This window comes from Diplotaxodon limnothrissa, linkage group LG20 (genome assembly GCF_057381915.1).
Source record: "Diplotaxodon limnothrissa isolate DT_005_m linkage group LG20, D_limnothrissa_male_GT1.1, whole genome shotgun sequence".
Classification (NCBI taxonomy): domain Eukaryota; kingdom Metazoa; phylum Chordata; class Actinopteri; order Cichliformes; family Cichlidae; genus Diplotaxodon; species Diplotaxodon limnothrissa.
In genome coordinates, this window is record NC_140615.1 from 10,160,537 (window position 1) to 10,182,297 (window position 21,761).

The 21,761-nt window shown below is 40.2% G+C and overlaps 2 protein-coding genes across 5 annotated transcripts in view; both read right to left on the reverse strand.

Moving 5' to 3' along the window:
* Window positions 1-2,335: 2,335 nt before the first annotated feature.
* Window positions 2,336-10,434, reverse strand: tmem115 (transmembrane protein 115). Of its 2 annotated transcripts, none has more exons than XM_085344634.1 (4): window positions 10,370-10,434; window positions 8,929-9,617; window positions 6,779-7,143; window positions 2,336-3,522 (listed from the first exon to the last, which is right to left on the reverse strand). In XM_085344634.1, the coding sequence occupies exons 2-4, from the start codon at window positions 9,418-9,420 to the stop codon at window positions 3,219-3,221; spliced, it is 1,161 nt and encodes a 386-aa protein (XP_085200760.1). In that variant the 5' UTR covers window positions 9,421-9,617; window positions 10,370-10,434; the 3' UTR covers window positions 2,336-3,218. The 2 variants fall into 2 exon arrangements, with proteins under 2 accessions (XP_085200760.1, XP_085200761.1); XM_085344635.1 differs by lacking the exon at window positions 10,370-10,434 and adding an exon at window positions 10,070-10,095.
* A 7,492-nt stretch (window positions 10,435-17,926) lies between these two features.
* The window catches only part of LOC146610583 (helicase ARIP4-like), an 83,594-nt gene continuing 79,759 nt past the window's right edge, over window positions 17,927-21,761 (reverse strand). For all 3 annotated transcript variants that reach the window (XM_085344989.1, XM_085344991.1, XM_085344990.1), the window contains one exon: window positions 17,927-21,752. In XM_085344989.1, the coding sequence (XP_085201115.1) occupies window positions 20,671-21,752 (1,082 nt within the window). In that variant the 3' untranslated portion in view covers window positions 17,927-20,670. The remainder of the gene's footprint in view (window positions 21,753-21,761) is intronic.

Genomic DNA, 21,761 nt, shown 5'->3' on the forward strand with positions numbered 1-21,761 from the left:
TTTTTATAGTTTGACCCAACTGTACAAAGGGATAAGACACACAGACAGGATCTGCCTTCTTCGCTTTAATGACATTTTAATTCAAGGGGGGGGGAGGAAATAAATAAAAAACAAAACATTGGAAACAGGACTGGAGGTGAGGTTTGGCTGAATGTCAGACTGACGAGATTCAGTCTGAAACCTCAGACTGCCAGCTACAATGCTCCACAGCCTTCAAACCACTAAAAAATTAAAAAATTTAAAAAAAAAATAAAAAGGTACAACTTCACCAAATCACTGAACTTCACAGTTATCTGCAGGCAACCGCATTAGCATGTTTTGCTGCAATGCTGATTTTGTGATGCAAGCTGAATTGGGCAGCCAGTCAAGCTTAACACACACTTTTTAACTGCTATTTGACTATTTGCGGACTATCTTGCATGTAAAGGGTATGAAAATGACACCATAAAGCTGTAAATTGCACTGTAATTCTATGCAATTATGTACAAAGTTGCCTTGACTGTTTTTATCCGTTGCTACTGTGTTTGATGGTCGGGTGCAGTGTTAAGTATCAGACGTCTGACTGCAGCTTCACCTGCTCCACTCTGAAGATCAGTTCCTGTGTCCGTTCATTTACAGAAACAGTAACATTCAAATTAATGTAGAGGCCCAAATCATCCCATGTATACACAGGCTTGCCAAAATATGAGCACAGTGAGATAAAACAAGAATAAACAGGACAGCACACAGAATTCCATCCCTCTAATATGGCTTATCACTTCCCTGTCAACATCACATCTCATTCCATCAACCGTTTCAATTTATCACATGGGGCGAAGGTCTGCAGACTACAGGCTATTTTTGCCATTTATTAAGAAGCAAAGAACCCAATTCTATATTTCAGTGTTAAAAAAAAAAAAAAAAAAGGGAAAATTTGAGTCCAGACACAAGGCTGACCGTTTTCTCGTAGCTTCAAAGGCGTGCTCAGAATCACTCCTTCTGAGCCACAGATAAACATTTTCACTTAGGAGGAATTCAATTTGGTTGGCTACATTTATGTGGGTTTTTTGTTTTTGTTTTTTTATTTTGAAGGTGTGGTGACACAGGAAGTTTCATTATGTTGATAAAACAACATTAAAAACAACCTATTTTAATATTTATTTTGAATTCAAAACTATTAAATGGAATTACACATGTAACATCATACTCATTTTTGTAGCTCTGTAGTTTCCCCAATAATATAATAATAACAATCTGTAATTTTCTTAAATATCTTTAGGAAAGTAGAGGTAACTCTTAATTCTTAGCAGTTCACCCTAATCAGCATTTAGTCTTAATGTTTGGCCTGTTTTCACAGGAAGAATCATAGAGGCCGAAGGAGGGTGTGAATATAACCTCATGGACTTTTGCTCTTCTAATCTAAAGTGATTTTAAAAAAAAACAAAAAAACACCATGGTTCACAGTCTCAGCTAGTTGTAATTTCTCACTGAAATTACAAGCTTATGATTATGATTATGAGTGCAAACGTATTTTTCCAAAGTACGGTTTCAGTTTGTCATCATTGCTAAACAATTCATTTGCTTCAAATGACTAATCAAAAAGGACAGGAGGGAAATTGCAAATTCAATGATTTGATTGTTTCCACAATAGCATGCAACAGCAACAGCAATGACTGGCAGCACAATCAGTGAACTGATGACCTTTAGGTGTAAATGAAGTTCATGTTTATTTAGATGAAATAATTTAGCTGCTATCAACAACCCTAGAAAACGATTCACCATGAGTCAGGTCTGGAAGTATAAATTTAGAGATGGTAATGCTACAAGTCCAAAGGATGTGACTGTGAGACCTGTGCCATGTTGACTACTGACCAGGACAGCAGTCCTCTGTTTGTGGAATCATTTGTCCTCATGGACCAGTGCCAGAGTTACAACAATTATAAAACTTAAAATCGGTAACTCATAAATCAATGTGATTTTCTTTAAATACCACATTTCTAATGGTGCAAATGGATAAAAGAAGCGCAGACAATGACCACCCTCCCTTCATTGTAGGCACCCAGATAACAGAACAGCACTTGCTCACACATTTGTAGCATAATTTCAGAATCTTGAATGCAGAAGTGTAAACAGGTTAGGATCAGGAAAGAAATAAAATCAGCTTGCAAAACAAGAAAATCATCCACAGATCTGTGTGAGCGTAACACCACCAACATGTCTTGTTAGTCCAAAAAAGTTAAATTTTTGTTGAATTAAATAAGTGAATAGACTATTTGGGGGGGGGGAGGGGGGGGGGGGGCACTGACAAGAAAAGAAAAGAAAAGAAAAGAAAAAAAAAAAAAAAAAAAAAGGAGGGTGGGTGGGGTTAATGTGGTTTGTACTTCTGCTTGTGATTCCAGAGAGGTATCGGGTGGCAAGTTAACCTGGTCTGGAATTTTTCTTTCACCTGGCACTTTTTCAAATCTTGATGTTTGGTAACACAGTTCATCAGCAGGACAGACCCGCAGCAGCTTCTTTCCTGTGGTCCAGCAGTTGGTGCTGAGTAACATGCTTTTCATGCTTCCTCCGTTCCACACCTGGTTCTATATTTGGAACCAGTGAACCCAAAGCTAATCTGACTTAGTGCTTCTCAATTTGACGCGCCACAGTCTTTCATCGAGAATCAGGAACTCAAACCCAGCCTCTGTCACGGACAGCTTTCCCCACAGCGAAAAACAAAAGAATGAATATGGCTGCTCTGTAAAACTTACAAAAAAAGAATATCATACACCCATTTCATTATTTATTTAGAAAGCAAAAAAAAAGAAAAAGACACACGAAGCAGTGAACAGATTTCTGCAAGCTGGGATTAAGTCTGGAAAAGAAAGAATTTTTGTGACTTTCTTTCGTTTGTATGCAGGAGCGAGTCAAGAATTTAGTGTTCAGTCTGCCCAACTACACTGAGCATTTACAACCATCGTGTCTCAACTGAAAGCACTGTACAGTCTTTTGGGCTTCACAATGATGCTGACAGAGTTTGAGTGTGCACAGCTGTTTGTATACACTGGTCAAAGGGGTGTGTGTGTGTGTGTGTGTGTGTGTGTGTGTGTGTGTGTGTGTGTGTGTGTGTGTGTGTGTGTGTATGCCTAATAGCTGTCACTGAATAAACCTGTATACTAGTCAGGAACTCTGAACACACCAGTATACTTGCCAGTGACCTCAAACAGAGCGTGCATATCTGTACACTTGTGTTCTGTTTGCTATGATCTTGAAGGTGCATCCTCAAAGCTGATGATGCTGGACTCTGGGTGCTGCACTCCACCCGAGGAAGGTGCTCCGCCACTTTGTGACATCAATGATGAGGAGGTGGAGGAGAGGGAGGCACTGATGGCTCCCCCTGCTGTTCTTGGTGTGGAGGAGGGCTCACGTCCGCCTGGTAGGAGCGGCTGTGTGTCGGTTCTGACCTCGTCGTCATCGTCGTCTTCCTCGTCATCCATGCTGGGCCAAGCAGACTGGTCCTCTACGCGTTTTAGACGCTCGTTCAGAGCTTTCAGGGCCAGTTGTCTACAAGGATGAGACGAAGAGAAATGCTTTGCTTCAATGATTTCAGGGCTCAAAACACTAAACTACTGACATAATAAAAAGAAGTGAGTAATGTGTCTCTATGGGATTCTTGTAGGAATTTCATACGTACACACTGAGAGTCTTTAATGATAAAGACTAAAAAGCTGATAATGTTGAACAATATTTAAATTCACCAAAATAAAAAATACATATAAAAAACGAGCAACATCTACCAAGTGGGCCCCTCGGGGAGTTCAAATAACTTGGCTTCAAGTATCTGACACAAGTTTTTGTGTGAGGCAACATCAAACTCAACCCAAACACTGCTTTTCTAATTGTAAAATAAAATGTGACTATTTGAATGGTGCCAAAAGAACAGAAACATTATGTTTGCACTAGTCTAATCAGAATTACATCCATTTTAACTGCGTGTAATTCTGATTAGACTACTTCATACTGCACTAATCTCACCTTTTGTCTCAAACACATCAGGGAGTCAGTGGAAACGAAATACTAGAAATTAAGATTACATCATTGTGCAATTAAAGCCTCCCAACAATTGTGACGCTGAACATTAAGAGAAACACAGAACCTGACAGGAAAAGCACCAATAGAGCTTTTCACATGCGTCAACTCATTTTACCAAAGTTGGTGGTTAAGTCAAAAACTACCGCAAACGTACAAAACTACTGCTGACTCTTTGCTCTTCATTTCCTCCATGGTGCATTACCTCTTATAGTAGTTGTGCCGAGGTGTGACGTAATTAACAAAGAATAAAGTCACACTAAATTGAGTAGATTGGCTGCTGTCGTGACACCCAATCAAGCTTTTTGAGTCAAGATCGGACATGTCAAACTGAATCCATCCATTCCTAGTTATGACAAATCAATACTTACTAGAGCTACCTCACCAAATTCTCTGTTGTCTTTTAGGATTTCTTTTTTTAAGTAGGAGTACCCAAATCTAGCAGTGAAAAAAAAAATCCTAAATAATGTTTTACTTAACTTTTGCTCAAAAGTCAACTCTAAATTTATTAAAATGTCAAAGAAGTCATTGCTGCTGTGGGGGCATTTATTTCTCTCCAAACATGTAGCCAAAAAAGTTGCAAATGTATAATTCACAATTGTTTCACATCAACAAACATATAATCTAAAGTGGTAACAGTAACTTGTTTTAAGATATCTGTGCTTACACACAGACGTTACTGAACACACTGGCAGACTTTGCTATTCTAGACAAAACACACATGTCACACCCAGTCTTTTCTTTGGTTAACTACATGGCTACTAACAACTACTGTAATATTGTAAAAAATTAAATAAATAACTGTATCATGTTAATGATACACAAGTGTTTAAATTAATATGCAATTCTTATTTTGTACATTTTTTACAGTTACGATTATGGTCTCTTCCCTTACTTTGTAAATTTGCCAAACATGACACCAAACACACACAATAAAGTATATTTTGTAGCTATCCCATTAACAATGTATTATTAATAGGGCTGAACGATTATGGAAAATAATCTAATTGCGATTTTTTGCCCCAATATTGCGATTGCGATGCGATATGCGATTATTTTTTAAGGTATTTGTCTTCTGTATTATTAAACAAAGACAAGCAATACATCATATAGTATGGCCAATACTATATTACATTAATTTTAAACTGTTCTTTCCTGGAAGACAGACCTCTGTTATGATGACATGAGGTGATGCATGAATTGATGACTGACATTTTTATTTAACTTCTTCAATCACAACAGTATATTTGAACATACACAATAGTTTATTTTTAAGCTTACAAACATCTGAGCATAAAGTGCTGACAAGGAACCCTGGTGTAAACATTAAAATGAAAGTCAGTACAATGTGCAGATTGCAGAAATATACATAAAAAAAAATCAGTGGCTTTACCACACTCAGTTTTTCGACATCTGTGAACTACTAGACTGTCATTCAATTAAAAAATAATATTAAATAAATAAAACTAATAAATAAAAAATACACACATCTTACTGATCTCTGCAGTCAGTAACATTACACATAAAGTGCAAACATAATAGCAATTGTATAAACACACACACAAACACGCCTTTAAAGTTTAAAGGCGTGAAATTGGACGGTCTAGCCTTCTGATTAGCTAATCAGAAGGCTAGTTCTGATTAGCGTCACCGCTGTCTCGGTGGAGTTTAATAAACTCGGCCGTCTGCTTCTTGCTATCTAAAATATAACCAGACACTGGTGTAAATTCTCGACTGTCTCATACTTCTGTTTAATAAGTTTTCTGTTTGACGTTTAGTCAGCTGTGTGAAAACCAAGGAGGAACCCACCCGGGGGATTAATAAAGTTTTATTTTATCTAATCTAATAACTTTAATCTCAGCCAAACCGATTTACTCACGAACAAACAAAACACTGAAAAAAGCCCAACAATAACATTTTTAGGTTGTCTAAGTGACTTATATATTACGTTTAACCCGAGCAGCGAAACTCCGCGGTGATCTGAAAATGATGTGCCGGGAGTTGTGCCGTTCTCGGCCGCATCAGTAATCCTCGAGCTCCCGGCTAGCTGTCGAGCTGGTGGGTAGCAGACGCCTCTGAAAACGTCGAAGCACTTTTGCAAATATGGGATATCTTGATAAACCGAGCAGATATTTGATGTTTACACAACTACTTTCTCGCCTGAAAATATGTTAAAAGTTTATTTTGTGACCCAGAAAGATTAGTATGAGTAATTTTAAAACTTAGTAGCGGCCGCCATTGCTGGAAACTGGAGTTTGGCTGGGCCGCGCTATGAATTCTGGGATATGGTAGTAATTTGGACAGCCTTATAATCGCAGTATAATCGCAGCCTTTGCGGTTAGAAAATTGCACTTGATCATGTCGCGATATTATCGCAAATGCGATATATCGTTCAGCCCTAATTATTAATGAATGTGTATTGAGAGTCTGACATTTTAAGAGCCATAACTCAAACGTTCTCTTTTAATAGAACGGCATTAGAATGCCATTAGGAACCTATTCGCACCATTTATTTAATTATGCAGGGACTGTTGGAGTGTGGCCTTAACGTGGGCATTTTAGACCATAATTTGAAATATAAATAGATGAAGGCAAAAATAACATTTTATACAACACTTTACTGAGACAAACTGAGGCTGGTTGTATTCAATGCTTCAATTTCAGTTTAGTGTATGAGGACATATGTTTACAGATGTAAATATTTAACTCCTTCTTGTTTGCGCTCACTCACCTCCTCCTTTCTGCATCCTGTGGGTCTGTCCCAGGTAAGCTGATGGTGATGGAGGAGGGCGCTCCCACGTCGTATCTCTTTACCATCTTCCTGCACACCTTCATCTTCACCAGGGCAGAGTGGACGAGCCCTGCCAGCAGTCCCACAGCTGGCTGCACTGCCTCTGGGAAGAAACTTGCGAAGGCAAAGTGGTCTGACATGTCGCCGCGGCCCCGGCTGTGCCTCTGGTAGAAGCGCAGGTAGACCCATCCGGACAGTGCACCATAACTGTATGAAGCCAGGGGAGCGGAGCTGTCAAGCAATCCAGACAGGCGCAATAAAGCCAGGAAGAGGAGGACCAAAGCTGGTGCTGCTTTGAGTCTCACCTGAAAGGAACAAAAAGACTTCAGTTCTGGTGGCCAAAATCATCGAGGAAGCTACCATTTTATAAAAACTTGTTGGCTTGCAGTTCTCACAATCTCTTTAAGTGAGTTAGATTTAGGAATGGGGAAAACCAACTGGTTAGATGCCGGGTAACAGGCAGAAGTCACAGTCCAAGTGTTTCAACAAATGTTTCAACAAAGTTCCTAACCTGGTCAATTGAGACCAAGAGATTTGAGAAGTGACCCAGTTTCACTCAAACTGGCAACAAGCACAAAAAGCAAAAATGAGGGCAAACTAAGGCAGAATGGCCAAGACGTTTCAGAAACTTATTGGGAACATGCCACTAAAGTGTGTCTCAGCAAGAAAAACTAAAACCTTATCTGGACACAGCTGCTCTGCAGACGAGCAGGAAACTAAACCCTAAAATGTAAATTAAAAGACTGCACTATAATCCAAATGTCGAAGAAAATCGAACACAGGCCAACTGGAGAAAACGCTGAACACTTCAGTCTGTAAACTACATGTGCTTACACAGTGATAACTTATGACCATATAATCCCACTAAGAGCAAAAACTGGTGACAAAATGACACTTGGATGAATGAAACCTCTGAAAGCGTTTCACGTTTTGCAACATGATTTTTAAATTAATATACAGATGGTAGAAATATGACAATTAAAAAAAGTTATGTCTCTCCTCCAGCATAAACTACAAACAGACCACTTTTACAGACTTTGGGAAGACGACTTACAAGTGTTACAGTTAAGGCAATAAATCTGTGATATCTAGCTGACAGAAATCTATGTTTTGTTTTGTTTTTATTTATCACTTGATACAAACCCAGCCCTGTGACAGACTGGTGACCTGTTATGGTCAGTCACCTCACACCCCTGAGTTTGAAAAGTTGAAGTGGATGGATGAATTGATAAAGTCCAAATAACAGACCTCTGTAAAAGACCTCTGAGGAGGGGGTGCCAAAACTTCTCTATACAGGAAAAAAGGTAAAACACCAAATCCCCATATAATGCAAAAATAATGCAATAGATAAAAAGAATTGTTTTGTGTGTGTGTTGGGGCGGGGGGGTCGTTTATTTTAAACACAATTACAGATACAATCTCATCAAGACTTATCCTGTGTTTGTTCAGACTGTGAAAAGTTGCTGAGTACTTTTTAGCCAACAGTACATCCAAGAAACACCTGAATTTTGCATTATAAAACCACAAATGATTACACATATCATACAAAGCCAGCGATTTTACACTGTACTCCACCATATACATTTGGTTTTATTCTTCAATATATGCACTCCTATCAAAACCAGAAATTCCAACTTTCATCCAGTCTAAAAAAGTGATTTTGAGACACTAAATCTTACATATCTACTAATAATTAATTACTGCTGCACATCTAATGGCAAAGCAAGCAGTCTGCAGGTAATACTCCTAAGCTTGTATTAATCCAGATAATAATTAATAATAATAATAATTCAACATTGACTGGTGTTATACTGATCTGTCACGTCCAAAAAAACAGAGTTTATGCACATATTCTAGAGACTAGTGGTTAGCTTTCCATTGTTATTTGTGCAGTTGTTAGGGTACATACTCAGTTCATCTTTACGCCTTTTTACTTTTTTTTTTTTTTTTTGTGTCCCCAGCATATGGTCCGCATGGGATTCGAACCACTGCCCTCTGTCCTCAATCTCTGCCATAGGGCCTGTCACGTTCCCATGAGCCACTCGGCGGCCCGCCTTTTTACCCCACCCTCTCTTATTAATTATGCTCACCTGTGGCACTCTGAGCACTGTAGTATCCCCCATGGTCTGCTTCAGCGCCACCAGGACACCTCCCAGGAATCCGGCTGCTCCATGGACACGCACAGCAAACAGGAAGTCCAGGTCAAAGGTAGCCACATAGGTGAGGAGGTAGGAGAAGCCTGCTAACAGGCCTGCAGACACGTTAACCACTGCGAAAAAGATCAGGAGCTCCAGAGCACCCCACAAAGGCTCCAGCAGGCGCCCACAGGCCATTACTGTCCCCACATTGGCTGCCACACCCCAGACGTGCTGCTCCACCACTCCATGGGTTACCAGCGTCCACACCCAAAAGTTGGGTGGAAAAAGGTAGCCCGGGGTCACCCCCAATGCGTATGGAGTGTTGACAGCCCATGAAAGCAGGTACAGCAGTACTACTAGAGCACTTATAGCTTTTACTACTACACTGGTGCTGGCAAGGGCAGCCAGGAAGTGCTGTCGTGCCACAGGCAGGTAACGATTCATTGTGGTCAGTTATGAAGAAGGTCCTCTTTGAGCAACTCTGCCCAAAAGAGTTAAAAAAGCAGAACTAGTTGCCTGTTGTTGTAGCAGTTCTTGAATAATGGAGAGAGGTCAATGATGCCAAGCAAAACAGGAGACACCCGTGGGTCCTGACAGCATCAAAATCCACACTCCTCTGTGAGCCTTCATCCGGATAATGTCTGTGAAGTGGGCATAGGCAGCTTTAGTAATCAATACAGTTAGCTTCTACTCTTCCTACAAACGTTTGTTAGCAATTGTATTAAAACTCATTAAGGGAGTTTGAAGCGTTACAGCTCATCTACCCTTCAAAAGGAACAGTACAGTGGAAAACAAGCAAAACCGCTGATTCTTACAGTTTAACAAAGTAACAAACTTCGGGCTTCAGTAGATAACCTTAGCTGGGGCATTTTAATCAAGCTGGCGACCTTCAGTCGGTGTAGACAAAAGTAGGGCAAGCTTACAAATCACCACCAGTTACCAGACAGGTGCTAGGGGCCAAATATGCCAACAATAAGAGAAGCAAAATAGCCAAGTAGTAATTTCTTAAGAGCAGTCTGGCTGAGCTAGCTTGTAAACACTGATAGCTAAGGCTAGCTAGCTGTCAAACTGAGAGTGTTTCCAAGTACTTTACTTTATGTCCACTGAAGATCAGAAGAGGTTTCGTGTGAGTGTAAAACAGAACAGCTAGGGCCAGTAAAACCTGGTCGATGAAAAAGCCCACCGAGCCCCAGTTCTTAGTCCTCTCGGCCCGGGCTAGCCTGAGGGTTTCCCGTCGCTAGCAACAGGCCCTCAAAACAATATTAAAGACGTTCCCGGACCAGCGTCAGCTCTCATACAGTTCATAGTCTTTCTCATACGACCCTAGCTTCATTGGTTTATTTTAATGTTCTTCTCTCCTTTCAAAGCAGGTTGCCAGACAAAATTATGTTACCTTTCCAGGCACTTCTCCTCCCAGAAAACACCACACAGCGAACTGACCTGCGCTGTCTGCCACCGTCATCAACAATCGGTGAAAAAACGCCGTTGCGTAACTTCCGGACAGCATAGCACTCTGGGATACTGAGTTTTTACACAATCATTTCCGTAAAACGAGTCTGTAAATGATGACTTTCGTTTGCCTACGGTGAAAACTATTTCATTTAGTTTACATTTACTTATATACGCTATTTAATTTGCACTATATTTTAAGTTAAATATTTCACTTTTTTTTATCCTGCCTTTATAGTACTTTTACTTTAACCCTTTGAGGTTCACACCAAGAAAATTGCAATTAAAAATAATTTCTTTTGCATTTTTCTATTCATTTAGAACAACAGTAACAAAGTTTAGATTTTTTTTTTTCAAACAACTCCATAGTTTTTTAAACTTGGGCCTCAACCAAACGACTGAGATTTTCATTCATGGTAAAACTGAATACAAAAAATATTTTTAAAAGCTTAACAAAACAGTTATAAACTTCTGTAACTTAGCAGCACAGTAACTGAACAGATACAAGAGAGTTGTAGTGCTACAGGACCAACTGCAACTGCAATTTAGAGGCCTTAGATTTCCTTTATTTCTGGTGATATGCAACAAAGCACTGCTGGTGGGCATTCAGGCACAGAAGCACTTTGCACTTAATGATACAATAATAATAATAATAATAATAATAATAATAATAATAATAATAATAATAATAATAATAAACTTTATTTATTTATAAAGCACACTTAAAACCAAGGGTATACCAAGGTGCTTAACAAGTAACATAGAGAACAAGAGGAAGATAATAGAAATAGAAATGGGACCAAAGTAAGCACTAGGTATGCAAGCAGATAACTGTCACTGATACATAGGAGAAGCAGCAGATACAGAACAAACAAGGAATTAAATGAGCATAAAAGTGCATAATGTAAAATCATAAGTGAAATGTTAACCAGAAGGAAAGGCAAGATTGAAGTGGGTCTTTAGTCGTAATTTAAATAGTACAATAGAATCAGAGGTGCGGATAGCGAGAAGGAGGTTATTCCACAGTACCGGGGCAGCCAGAGCAAACGCACGGTCACCCCGAGACTTCAGCTGAGATCTAGGTTGCGTCAGAAGTAGTTGAGTAGCAGATCTAAGTGTCCTATTACGAGTATGTGGCCTGAGAAGTTCACTAAGATAACTCGGCGCTAATTTATTAATAGTTTTGAACGTAAGGAGTAATATTTTAAATTGAATATGGCACTTTATGGGCAGTCAGTGCAAGCCAGCTAGAACAGGAGTAATAGAGCAGAATTTCCTGGTACCAGTCAAGAGGCGGGCTGCCCCATTTTGGACTGTTTGCAGTCTAAGGAAAAGAGAAGAGGGAAGACCGTAGTACGGAGAATTACAATAATCCAACCTGGAGGTCACAAAAGCGTGAATAAGCTTCTCCAGGTCCTCATGCAGAACATAATGCCTAGCCTTAGAGATAAGGCGCAGTTGGTGGAAGCTAGATCTCACTAGCAGACACTTGCTTATCAAGTTTGAGCGAGCTATCCAGCAATACACCCAAGTTACTGACATAGTCACAGGAAGAGCTAGCAAAGTGACCCAGAGCAGCACAAAGTTGGACATATTTCCACCTTGACACTTCCTTTGAACAGAGGTTACACCAGCCTTGGTTGTCAGAGTGAAGTGGCAGGTGTCCCAAGTTGTCATAACGCACATCTGGTTGTGGATGTGAAGATCTTGGGGTGTAACGTTTCTGCTGAGGCAACATTTGAGGTGGAGAAGAAGATGATGGTCAGCTAAACTTTGATGGAAGCTTGTTGACCTGCATCAAACTGTGGGCAACTGCACGATGAAACCTTTTGAGAGAGAGTGGTTTCTCATTTAGTAGGGCACAGTCCCTCTTGTGAACAAGCCAGGCATTTGAGATGCAAAGGTGGAGGATGTGGCCAAACATCGTAAAACACCATTGATTTGATTTTGCTGAAGTCTTGTAAATGTGGACCGGCATGTCTGATAGAGCAGAGATCTAGATAAGAGATATCCTGTTGGAAAAAAAAATATCGCAAAGCAAGAGGGAGACACAGAGGGCAGCTACACAGGGGGAAACTACTAAATAATCAGGGAACTAAACAGGGAATACAAGAAACTCAAAACAGAATAACTAGACTCTATAGAATAAACTAAAGACTAACAAAGTGAACGTTATACATAAATCATAGTACAAAAGTGTAAAAATACAGGAAAACTCAAAACACTGGGTCAAATGACCCAGGACCATGACAAATAACATCATGTACAGTAAGACAGGCATGGAGAACAGCACTGACCATGAGAGGCTTCGAACAGATGACACAGCATATATACGACTTTAAGTATATATGTCATCTGTGATATTATTGTGCACAATTATAATGTATTGTTCACCTCCCTTAAATAAACAGGCAGCTTTAAAGTGTGAAATATTCATTGTTACGTCCCCCCCGAAGGGGTCTAGGCATGCGAGTAAGCGAACCAGTAACAAATGAGCCCGGAAACAGAATGAAAAGGAAAACAGACAGGTGTTTAGTAAATAAAATAGTTTTTATTATAGAGAACCTTAACATAAAGAGCCGGCACCGCCGTTTTTCCAATAACACTAGAAAAAGAAAAAAAGTTGCAACAATAAAAAACACAACAACCGAACAAAAAACCCCACACCACGAGGATGCACTTCCAGGGTCCCACAAGCTCACCCTGTCACTAGCAACCGCTAGCTTTACTGCTGCTGAGGCCCACAGGCCCACACTACTCACATAAAGCATTGAAAGCGAATACAAGGCGAGCTTCTACAAATTACAGTGGGCTCAGGAGAAATTCACCTACCTGAGACACTGGCCATTTTAGATGGTAAGTCCTGTGACTAGAAGGATTGCAGCGATTTAATCCATTCCAAAATCATAGAGAATTGTTTGGGGTTTTTTTGTAATGATGTCATATTGCTTTCAGTGGATATTTAAGCTGGTGCGCAGGTTTCCACTATCAGCAATGATTGGTATGAATGCATGTGACTGGACTGTGATGGACTGATGATGTGTACTAAGTGTGACTGACTTGAAATTGAGATGACTGTAACTATTTTAGGATTAGTCACTTCTAATGCCTAATCCACCCCAAACAGTGACAAAGTTGTGGATGTATGTGTTTTGTTTTGGGGGTTTTTGGTTTGCTTGTTTTTGCAGGAGCAAGAGGATGACAGAGACCAGAGGAGGTTCACATAAGTGTGTGTGGGCCCTGCAGACTTAACCCTTTAGCTGACACTTTTCTGTGTTACTGATTTTTGTGTTAAGGAAACTATGGTTGTACTGGCTGCTTGTTGGTTGTGCTATCACACTGTATTGTTGGAAAATTTTAAATATTACAGTGGGAAAATGTGTATACAATGTAGAAAATATACTGTGTTGAAACCAGCGTTCACAGCAGCAGATTGTTGACTACATGATTTACAGCAGCACCTCTGGAATCTGTTGATCCAGGCCTGACCTCCTGGACGCTCCACTGCTAATGTTTTTTTCCCCCTCTCTCTAAGGGTCTTTGTGGAGGATTTGGCATCACACAGACAGACATGAGTGACAATAAAGCAGGATGTGCAGTGATTACAAAACATTTTAGTGTTGGGCTCATTATCATATCACTATTTATCTCAAGCTATTGAGCTTGTAGTGTTAAACCAAGTAAGTGACATTACTTAAGAACAGTCACCGGTTACAGCAGTTTTGATTAAACACATGGGATGATCCTTGATTTGGGCAAATTATGGCAACAGTAGTGCTTTTAGTGATCTGGAGAAATAAACTGCACATGGCACACTTGTGTCTGTAGTGCTGGATGCCTTATTACTCTTATGACCAGTGATGGGAATAACGGCATTACAAGTAACGGCGTTACAAGTAACAGCGTTACTAACGGTGTTACTTTTTTCAGTAACGAGTAATCTAATTAATTACTATTCCTACCGTTACAACACCGTTACTGTTACTAACAAGAAAATGCGGTCGCGTTACTATTTTTCAACAAACAGACGGTTGAAGCTGTGTTCAGCTTACCGCTTCTTATATCAGTTGCACGGAAGTAGCTGTAAGTAATCTGGACTCTACAGTTTTAAGCAGCTGCGCGCGCTCCCACGGACAGCAATCACTTTCTGCCCGACGATCACTTTTTGGCACAACACCTGGACCCCTAGGAAATGCCCATCCCATCCTAAGTAATTTAAATAGATGACCGGTAGTCGTTGGTGTAACGTTTCTAATCATTTTACAAATGGTAAATGGCCTGTATTTGTATAGAGCTTTACTAGTCCCTAAGGACCCCAAAGCGCTTTACACATCCAGTCATCCACCCATTCACACATACATTCACACACTGGCGATGGCAAGTTACATTGTAGCCACAGCCACCCTGGGGCACACTGACAGAGGCGAGGCTGCCGGACACTGGCGTCACCGGGCCCTCTGACCACCACCAGTAGGCAATGGGTGAAGTGTCTTGCCCAACAACGGTTGTAAGACACTTACACTTCGGTCGTACTAAGGTTGAAGTTTTCTTTTATAGATGAACAACTAATGCTGTTTCATTTCTGTATGTGATCTTACATGTTTGTTTTCTTTTATATTATAACTGTCATTCTTTTGAACAAAGGGTGGAGAATCAGATGAAGAGAGACTGATAGTGAGAGTGAAGATAACTATAAAGTGTGAATTTGTTTTTCCTTATGACTATAGGAAGGATGAACACAAATGGTGCAGGGCGCTGCTGCAGGCCCCTCTCTTATCATTAAATGTAAGGGCAGGAGGCAGTGCGACCTTTTCACAGACAGAAAGAGATGAAATGGCAGCTTCTGCTGCAAATGTGGGAAGTTTACATGCAAGGACCACAGTCTGTCCATTTGCAGCCTCTGTTCCACCTAAGCAGGACTCTCACACCCAGACAGATACTCTCTCTCATGCCTTTTCCCCATCCCCAACAACATAAATGTTCACGTTCATCTTTCTAAAATGTTTTTCTGGTTCAAACTGATCTTGTGGTTTTCTTTACATTATTGATTTTATCTTATTTTAGAACACAACAAGGTAATAAGCATTTAGTAGGAGAGAAAATATTTTAGTAGTACGTCCCAGACTCTACTATTTAAAATACAAAAAAATCCAGCAGCACTGCAAATATATAAAATTGTGAGATTTGAGTTTGTCTTGTACAAACAAACTGTTGTTTAAAGAGTTAAAAATGTAAAAAGTAATGACTATTTTATATTTATGGAAAGAACTGGTGTTAGTTAAAAACTTTATGCAGAAGAAATTGCACAAAACCATAAAAATGCTAAAAATGAAAGACCTAATTTGTTGGTGGACACTTTTGGCCACAAACAAGCTGAAAGGGTAGTGATTTTTAATAAACCCAGCGGGTTAAAATCATTTTTGGCTAATGACAAAAAAAGTCACTTAAAGGGCCAAATTGCTTTTTATTTCTTCAACTCAAGAAGGGGTGACGTGGGCCGCACGTGGCCTCCGGGCCTCAAGTTTGAGACCCCTGACCTAAGGCTTTGGCAGTTTAATTCGAGAACAAATAAAAGGCGTTTAATAAAAACTGTGACATAACCAGTAATATTCATTATATTCTCCCAACAGCCAGATTATGCTAAATTAATATTAGGAAAGTAACTGCTACTTTGCTACTACAGTGCAGTGATGGTGCGGGTGACTGCATTTTGTCAGAGGGGCTATTTGTTCCTGCAGTGCAATAATTATTCCAGTTATCCACGTATACCTGTATATATGGCTGAAATGAAACAATATACTACCATTTCTTATTTAGACACCACAGAACACTAGAAATAAAGCTTGATGTATTCTTTACATTGTCCACTGTTTCTTCTTTTGATGACAGCAATAAAGTAAATGACACAGAAAACCAGCCCAAAGCTGAAGTTTACATCTCTCTTGCGACTTCGGTGGAAATGTTCAGCGATCATATTTGTGGAAGCTTGTTTCTGGCCTAGATTTTTTTTTTCCTACGTCGCTTCGTTCTTGAGTAACCTTGTTCACAGAATTTTCAGAACTTCACCTCTGACCTTGTCCTTAAGGTCAAGGTCACTGAGCTTGGGCATCCACACTGCCTTTTACACCTGAGGGGTAAATGTCTGCTTGTTTTGAAAGTTTCTCCCACACACAAGTAGTATGAAGTAGAACATGCAAGCCTGATTTGACCCTCCGTGTTACATCGAGTCAGTGTCACCAAAACGGAATAATCAGATCAGAAACTAGTCACTAGCATGTATGAGGTGAAAGAAATCAATAGAGTAAAACTATCAAATTCACTTGAGCTTTTTTACTTTCTTAAAACTGCACCATTTTTTTCTGTTTTGCTACTATGAGCTTATTTATTTGAACCTCCTGGTTATTATTATTATTATTATTATTATCTCCAGTTAAATCAGTGTAACTTACTGTTCATGACTGAGGCAACAGTAAAACCTGACTATTTTATATTTAGAGTGAATATGTATCTCAATTTTAAAGAATAATAGACCTAAATGACTTAAGGGTCTATCTAACTTAAGAGAAACCTATTATTTGAAGTGCTTCAGGCATTTTAACGCAATTAAAAACTCACTTAGAATACTTCTATCCCTAACTTCAAGTCTCACTTTAGATTACACATGCACAAAATTGAAGATTAACATGCAAAACTGAGTTACTTCGAGACAAATATACTGCAGCACCTCTTCCAAGTGTATCTTCTTCAAATCTGTTGTAAGATTTAGATGCCCTCAGTTGCCTGTATGTATGTGTGAGTCTCTGCGTGTGAATAACAAATAAAGAGGGCAAGTACTGCATCGGTCACCGCTGATATAAACAAAGTAGGAAGAGTATGATTTAGAACATGTTTCTTTTTATTTACAAATTTCAAAAAACAAAAAAAATGATGTAATCCAAAGTCATACACATTGTCCACACAACAAGCTTTGACTGGAGCCAATCCTCAAAGACAGCAGATTTAATCTTCACCTCGGCTAAAATGGAATTCAGACAGTCGGCTCTGCTTGCCCGACCACCTTGATTTGTATAAATAAATATGTAAATTCAAGTAGAAAGCTGTGAAACTAAAGAGCAGTCAGTCTGCGCAGCAAACGCTGAGCTGACAACCAAACAGTTCAACACTGAGGAAAACTTGCTGTTTTGCCATCACAGGGGTGATGACACGCCTGGACAATTCTGGTGATATGGTAATACAGCACAGAAAAGGGGAGAATGGATGTTTTTTTTTTATTGTTGTTGTTTTGCTTTGTTTTTCCAGATGATAAGTGGGCTGGGCTGCCTCGGTTTCTGACCCATTACTTGTGATTGAGCTAGCATGCACATAAATGGCTCATTTAGCTCAGATTCAATACTAAAATTTGCATCTATATTATCTGAGCGCAGATAAATAGGAAATGATTTCAACACTGTGCAGTCGTTGAATATCCCTGGTGACAGTTTTTTGGTTTTTCATATTAAACGGCTGATCAGTTATTAGATATGATTTTAACTCTATGCTATCCTGGATAGTAATGTGCTTAATAACACATTGGTTGGTCCACATCAAAGTTCTGCACAGTTTCACATGTGTTGGGTCAGACTGGCTTATCATTAGTTCTTAAAAAACAAAAACTGTAGTAACAATACTAATATGACTGTAAAAATCTTACAAACAAGATAGTGATGAAACAAATGAAACCAAAAAGACATTGTAAAAAAATAAAAATACAAATGAATAAATATACACCGTCATAAATAAATAAATTTGGTAAATTCAAACATTGTAGAGAGCAAAAATGAAACACAAGTAAACTTACAGTTTCAGTATGGAGAACAAACACATGGAAGAGGGAGAAAAGGACAGGTAATGCTGAGTCTTAACTTGACGTTGTTTTATCTTTAACAAAAGAGCTAGTGGTTTTTAAAGCTCTTCCTGCAGCTGTTTAGGCCGAGGGGGGTCAGCTGGAACAGCAGATTGATGGTTTACATCTAGAACCGGACTGATATGGGATTTTTAGAACCGATGCCGATATTGGTACCGATATTGTTTACTGATACATCGGATTTGAGGATTTAAAAATCTCATATATCAGCCGATATTTTTTTCCTTTCACGCACAGAAAACAAACAGATTTCCCTAAGATTTTTTATTTATAGCTATTTATGAGTCTTGACCAACATCCAACCCTGCAGTTTAAAAATAACATTGTTTTATTGTCACAAGTAGCGGATTGCTCTTTTTTGCTCTACCCAACAATCATCTGATCTGCTAGTAGTTCCAAACACGTGTTAGCTGCGAGTGCAGACTGTCCTCTGGTGGATGCAACCCCCACCCCAAAATCTCTTATTTGAATTTTCCATTCACCATCTATTATAAATGCCAAAACTGAAATATTGGCAAAAAATTAATATCGGCTGATATACACAATATATAGGTCGGACTCCATTTATAGCAAATTTAAAGGGGAAATTGGTCACACTATGAAGATTTTCTAGCTTCCACCCAGTCAAACACAGATTTGTATCTTTTTACAGTGTAAAAATGGATATGTACTTCTCAACTGTAGCTGTGAGCATGCTGTAGAGAGAGTGTGTTTCTGCAAAGGATTGTTTTTATTTTTTATCTGCTCTGCATTATTTGGTCTCTTAAGACACAATCCTCTTTGATGGAGGTTTCAGATGTGCCATTTCCTTCTTTTTCCTTTTGGCAAAGCTACATCATCTCTCCCTAAAAAAAAGGTTTGGTTTCACATTGACCTCTGTTCACGAACCGAGATGAAACAGAGAAAGAAAAAGGAAAAACAGCAGAGCAGAGGTGAAATCTCTCTCAAAACATGTTACCAAACCGAGTAACATGAATCTAAATTTTTTCTTTTCTTTTTTAATGATTCCTTTTGCAACCCTTAAAAACACAACAAGCAGTTACAAACACAGTAATAACACGAGCGTTCCTCTGGGGTTGTACAAATACATATATAGGCTTGAGTGAGTGTTTTGCATCGTTTTTCACTAGGCTACAGTAAGACTGTGGGTGAGATTCAGAGAGCCATGGCGACTGTCTGTCTCTCTTTACCTCGCCTCTCTCACAGTTAACATTCAGAAAGATGGAGGCAAAAAGGCATTTTCTGTTGGTTGTTTCTCCGCTACAAGGAGGACACCTCACTGGGACACAGTTTATTTTTTTCCTCATTTTCACCTGGCTGTTGTTTTTTTTAGGCAATCAGAGATTACATAAATAGAAAAAACACGCACAAAAAGAAGAAAAACAAATCTTCCCACATCTGATGCCTAAAGAGAAGGAGTCTTTTCAAAAAGGCCCGGTGTAAAGGCATTTGATTAAGCGTACATTCTTTCATTAGTTTTTAAAGTTTCAGTGAATATCTTTAACCTCATCCTCAAAGCACAACTGTTTCTTCAGTATTTCAATATGATCTCACATCTGTTGTGTGTTCTTTCAAGAACAAAAATCCTACAATACACCTGTCCTGGCAGTGAGTTATTATTACGTTCTGTCAAAAACGCTCTCTAAAACTTCTGTGTGATCTTGTAACCGTTGCGTTTGCCGTTTTAAGAAGTGTTCAGTAGCAACAAGTGATGGACGATACCACTTCAGTTATGAAATAAACTGTGCTACCAGCTAATGTAATAGCAAAACCTGTTTCACAAGCAACTCCAGCTCCTCTTTTTAATTAGCGGAAAGCAAAAGTCTTGACACTTAGCAAAGCTGCAGAGCTAGTATCTCTAAAAGTCAACAGTATAACTAGTGGCCGCTTGTGGTCACTATAGGCCCATACTCAGCAGTACTCAGTCCAGTGATAAGCATCTTAATGCCGGCATTGGACAAAAAAAAAAAAAAAAGAACAGTTTTTTTTGGAAGCTCAAAATCTTCAAACTTTTATTTTCTCCATCCCTTTGGAGGGTTTTTAAGCCTTTATCAGGATTCTTCTTCTGATATTCAGCATCACGATTATCTCTCTCTGTCCAGTCACTGTTAAATCCCCATTCAGACCATTTCTTCAAGGCAAGTAGAGATGTTCAGGAGAAACACTTCAGCAGGGCCTCAGATCTCAACACCTTAAATGTCTGTCATTTTTTCCTCATTTCATTTAATTTAATTTCATCTTGGCCTCTTGGAAACCTGCATCCTGGCAAATGGGCTGCCATTCTTTTATGGTGACTATTACAATTTCTGAAAGCATTCTCACAAAAGGACATCATTCTTTTGTCACTGTCCCCTCACCTCAATTACATCATCTTCATCTGAGCTGCTGATGCTGCTGACATTCCCGCTGTTCACCAGCACCGGGCCTCGCTGACCCTCGGACCGAGCTGAGGGGGAGAAGGAAGAAGGGGAAGATGAGGAGGAGCTGGATGCAGCAGTAGGAGGGTATTGGGACAAGAAACTGGCTCCAGCTGGGCCGGGAGTAGCAGCTGGGCCCGACACCCCTCCTGGGAGCATTGAGCTGGTGTAGAGGCTCGCCAGAGATGGACTATACGACAGAGGGAAGCCTGGTGGGAGCATCCCAGCCATGCCTGGCATGTTGGAGCTCAGCATGAATGGTGGCAAGGCTCCTGAAAGTGAACTGGCAGCTTTGACTGATGGAGAGGATGATGATGTTGAGGAGGAAGATGAGACGGTGGGAGCGGTGGTTGTCATCAGTGATGAGGAAGGAGAGGAAGTGGGAACAGTGCCGGCTCCGCCCATGTTCCACCCATGCCGATCTGGGTACATGTAACTGGCGTCACTCAGCTGAGTGTGGGGGGGCTGGAAGTAATGCGAGCCTGCCCCCATGAAAAGCGGATGCCCCAGTGAACCACCCAGCATGCCAGAGTTTAGACCCATAGGGGGGAGCCCATAGCCCCCAGTGAAGGGGAAGCCCTGCGAGGCCACAGGGGCTGAGGAGTGCTTGCCGGCAGAAGGCTGCTTACTGGCCCGCTCATCCAAGGATGGGGTGGAGGCTTTGCGCTTGGAGCCCGTTCTCAGATCTTGGGCGGCAGTGGCATCCATGTTGGGCTGAATGACATTAGTCACAGAGGCATCATGGTGGCTCAGATTTCCACTTAATAACCCACTCCCACCGCTGCCATTGGTCTGAACCAGTTTGGTTGAGGGCAGGCTGCTCACGCTGCTCTCTGGCAGATGAACAGCAGAGCCTGCTGACCCACCAGCTCCTGCGCCGCCCGTATAGCGCTGCAACTCATTAATGATCTCCGGGCTGTCGGGGGAAAGAGGGCGGGGCACAGTCTTTGGTGACAGGCAACCGTTACTGACATGGGTGGGAACCTCTGGAGGGGGTGCTTGCAAATCTGAGGGGA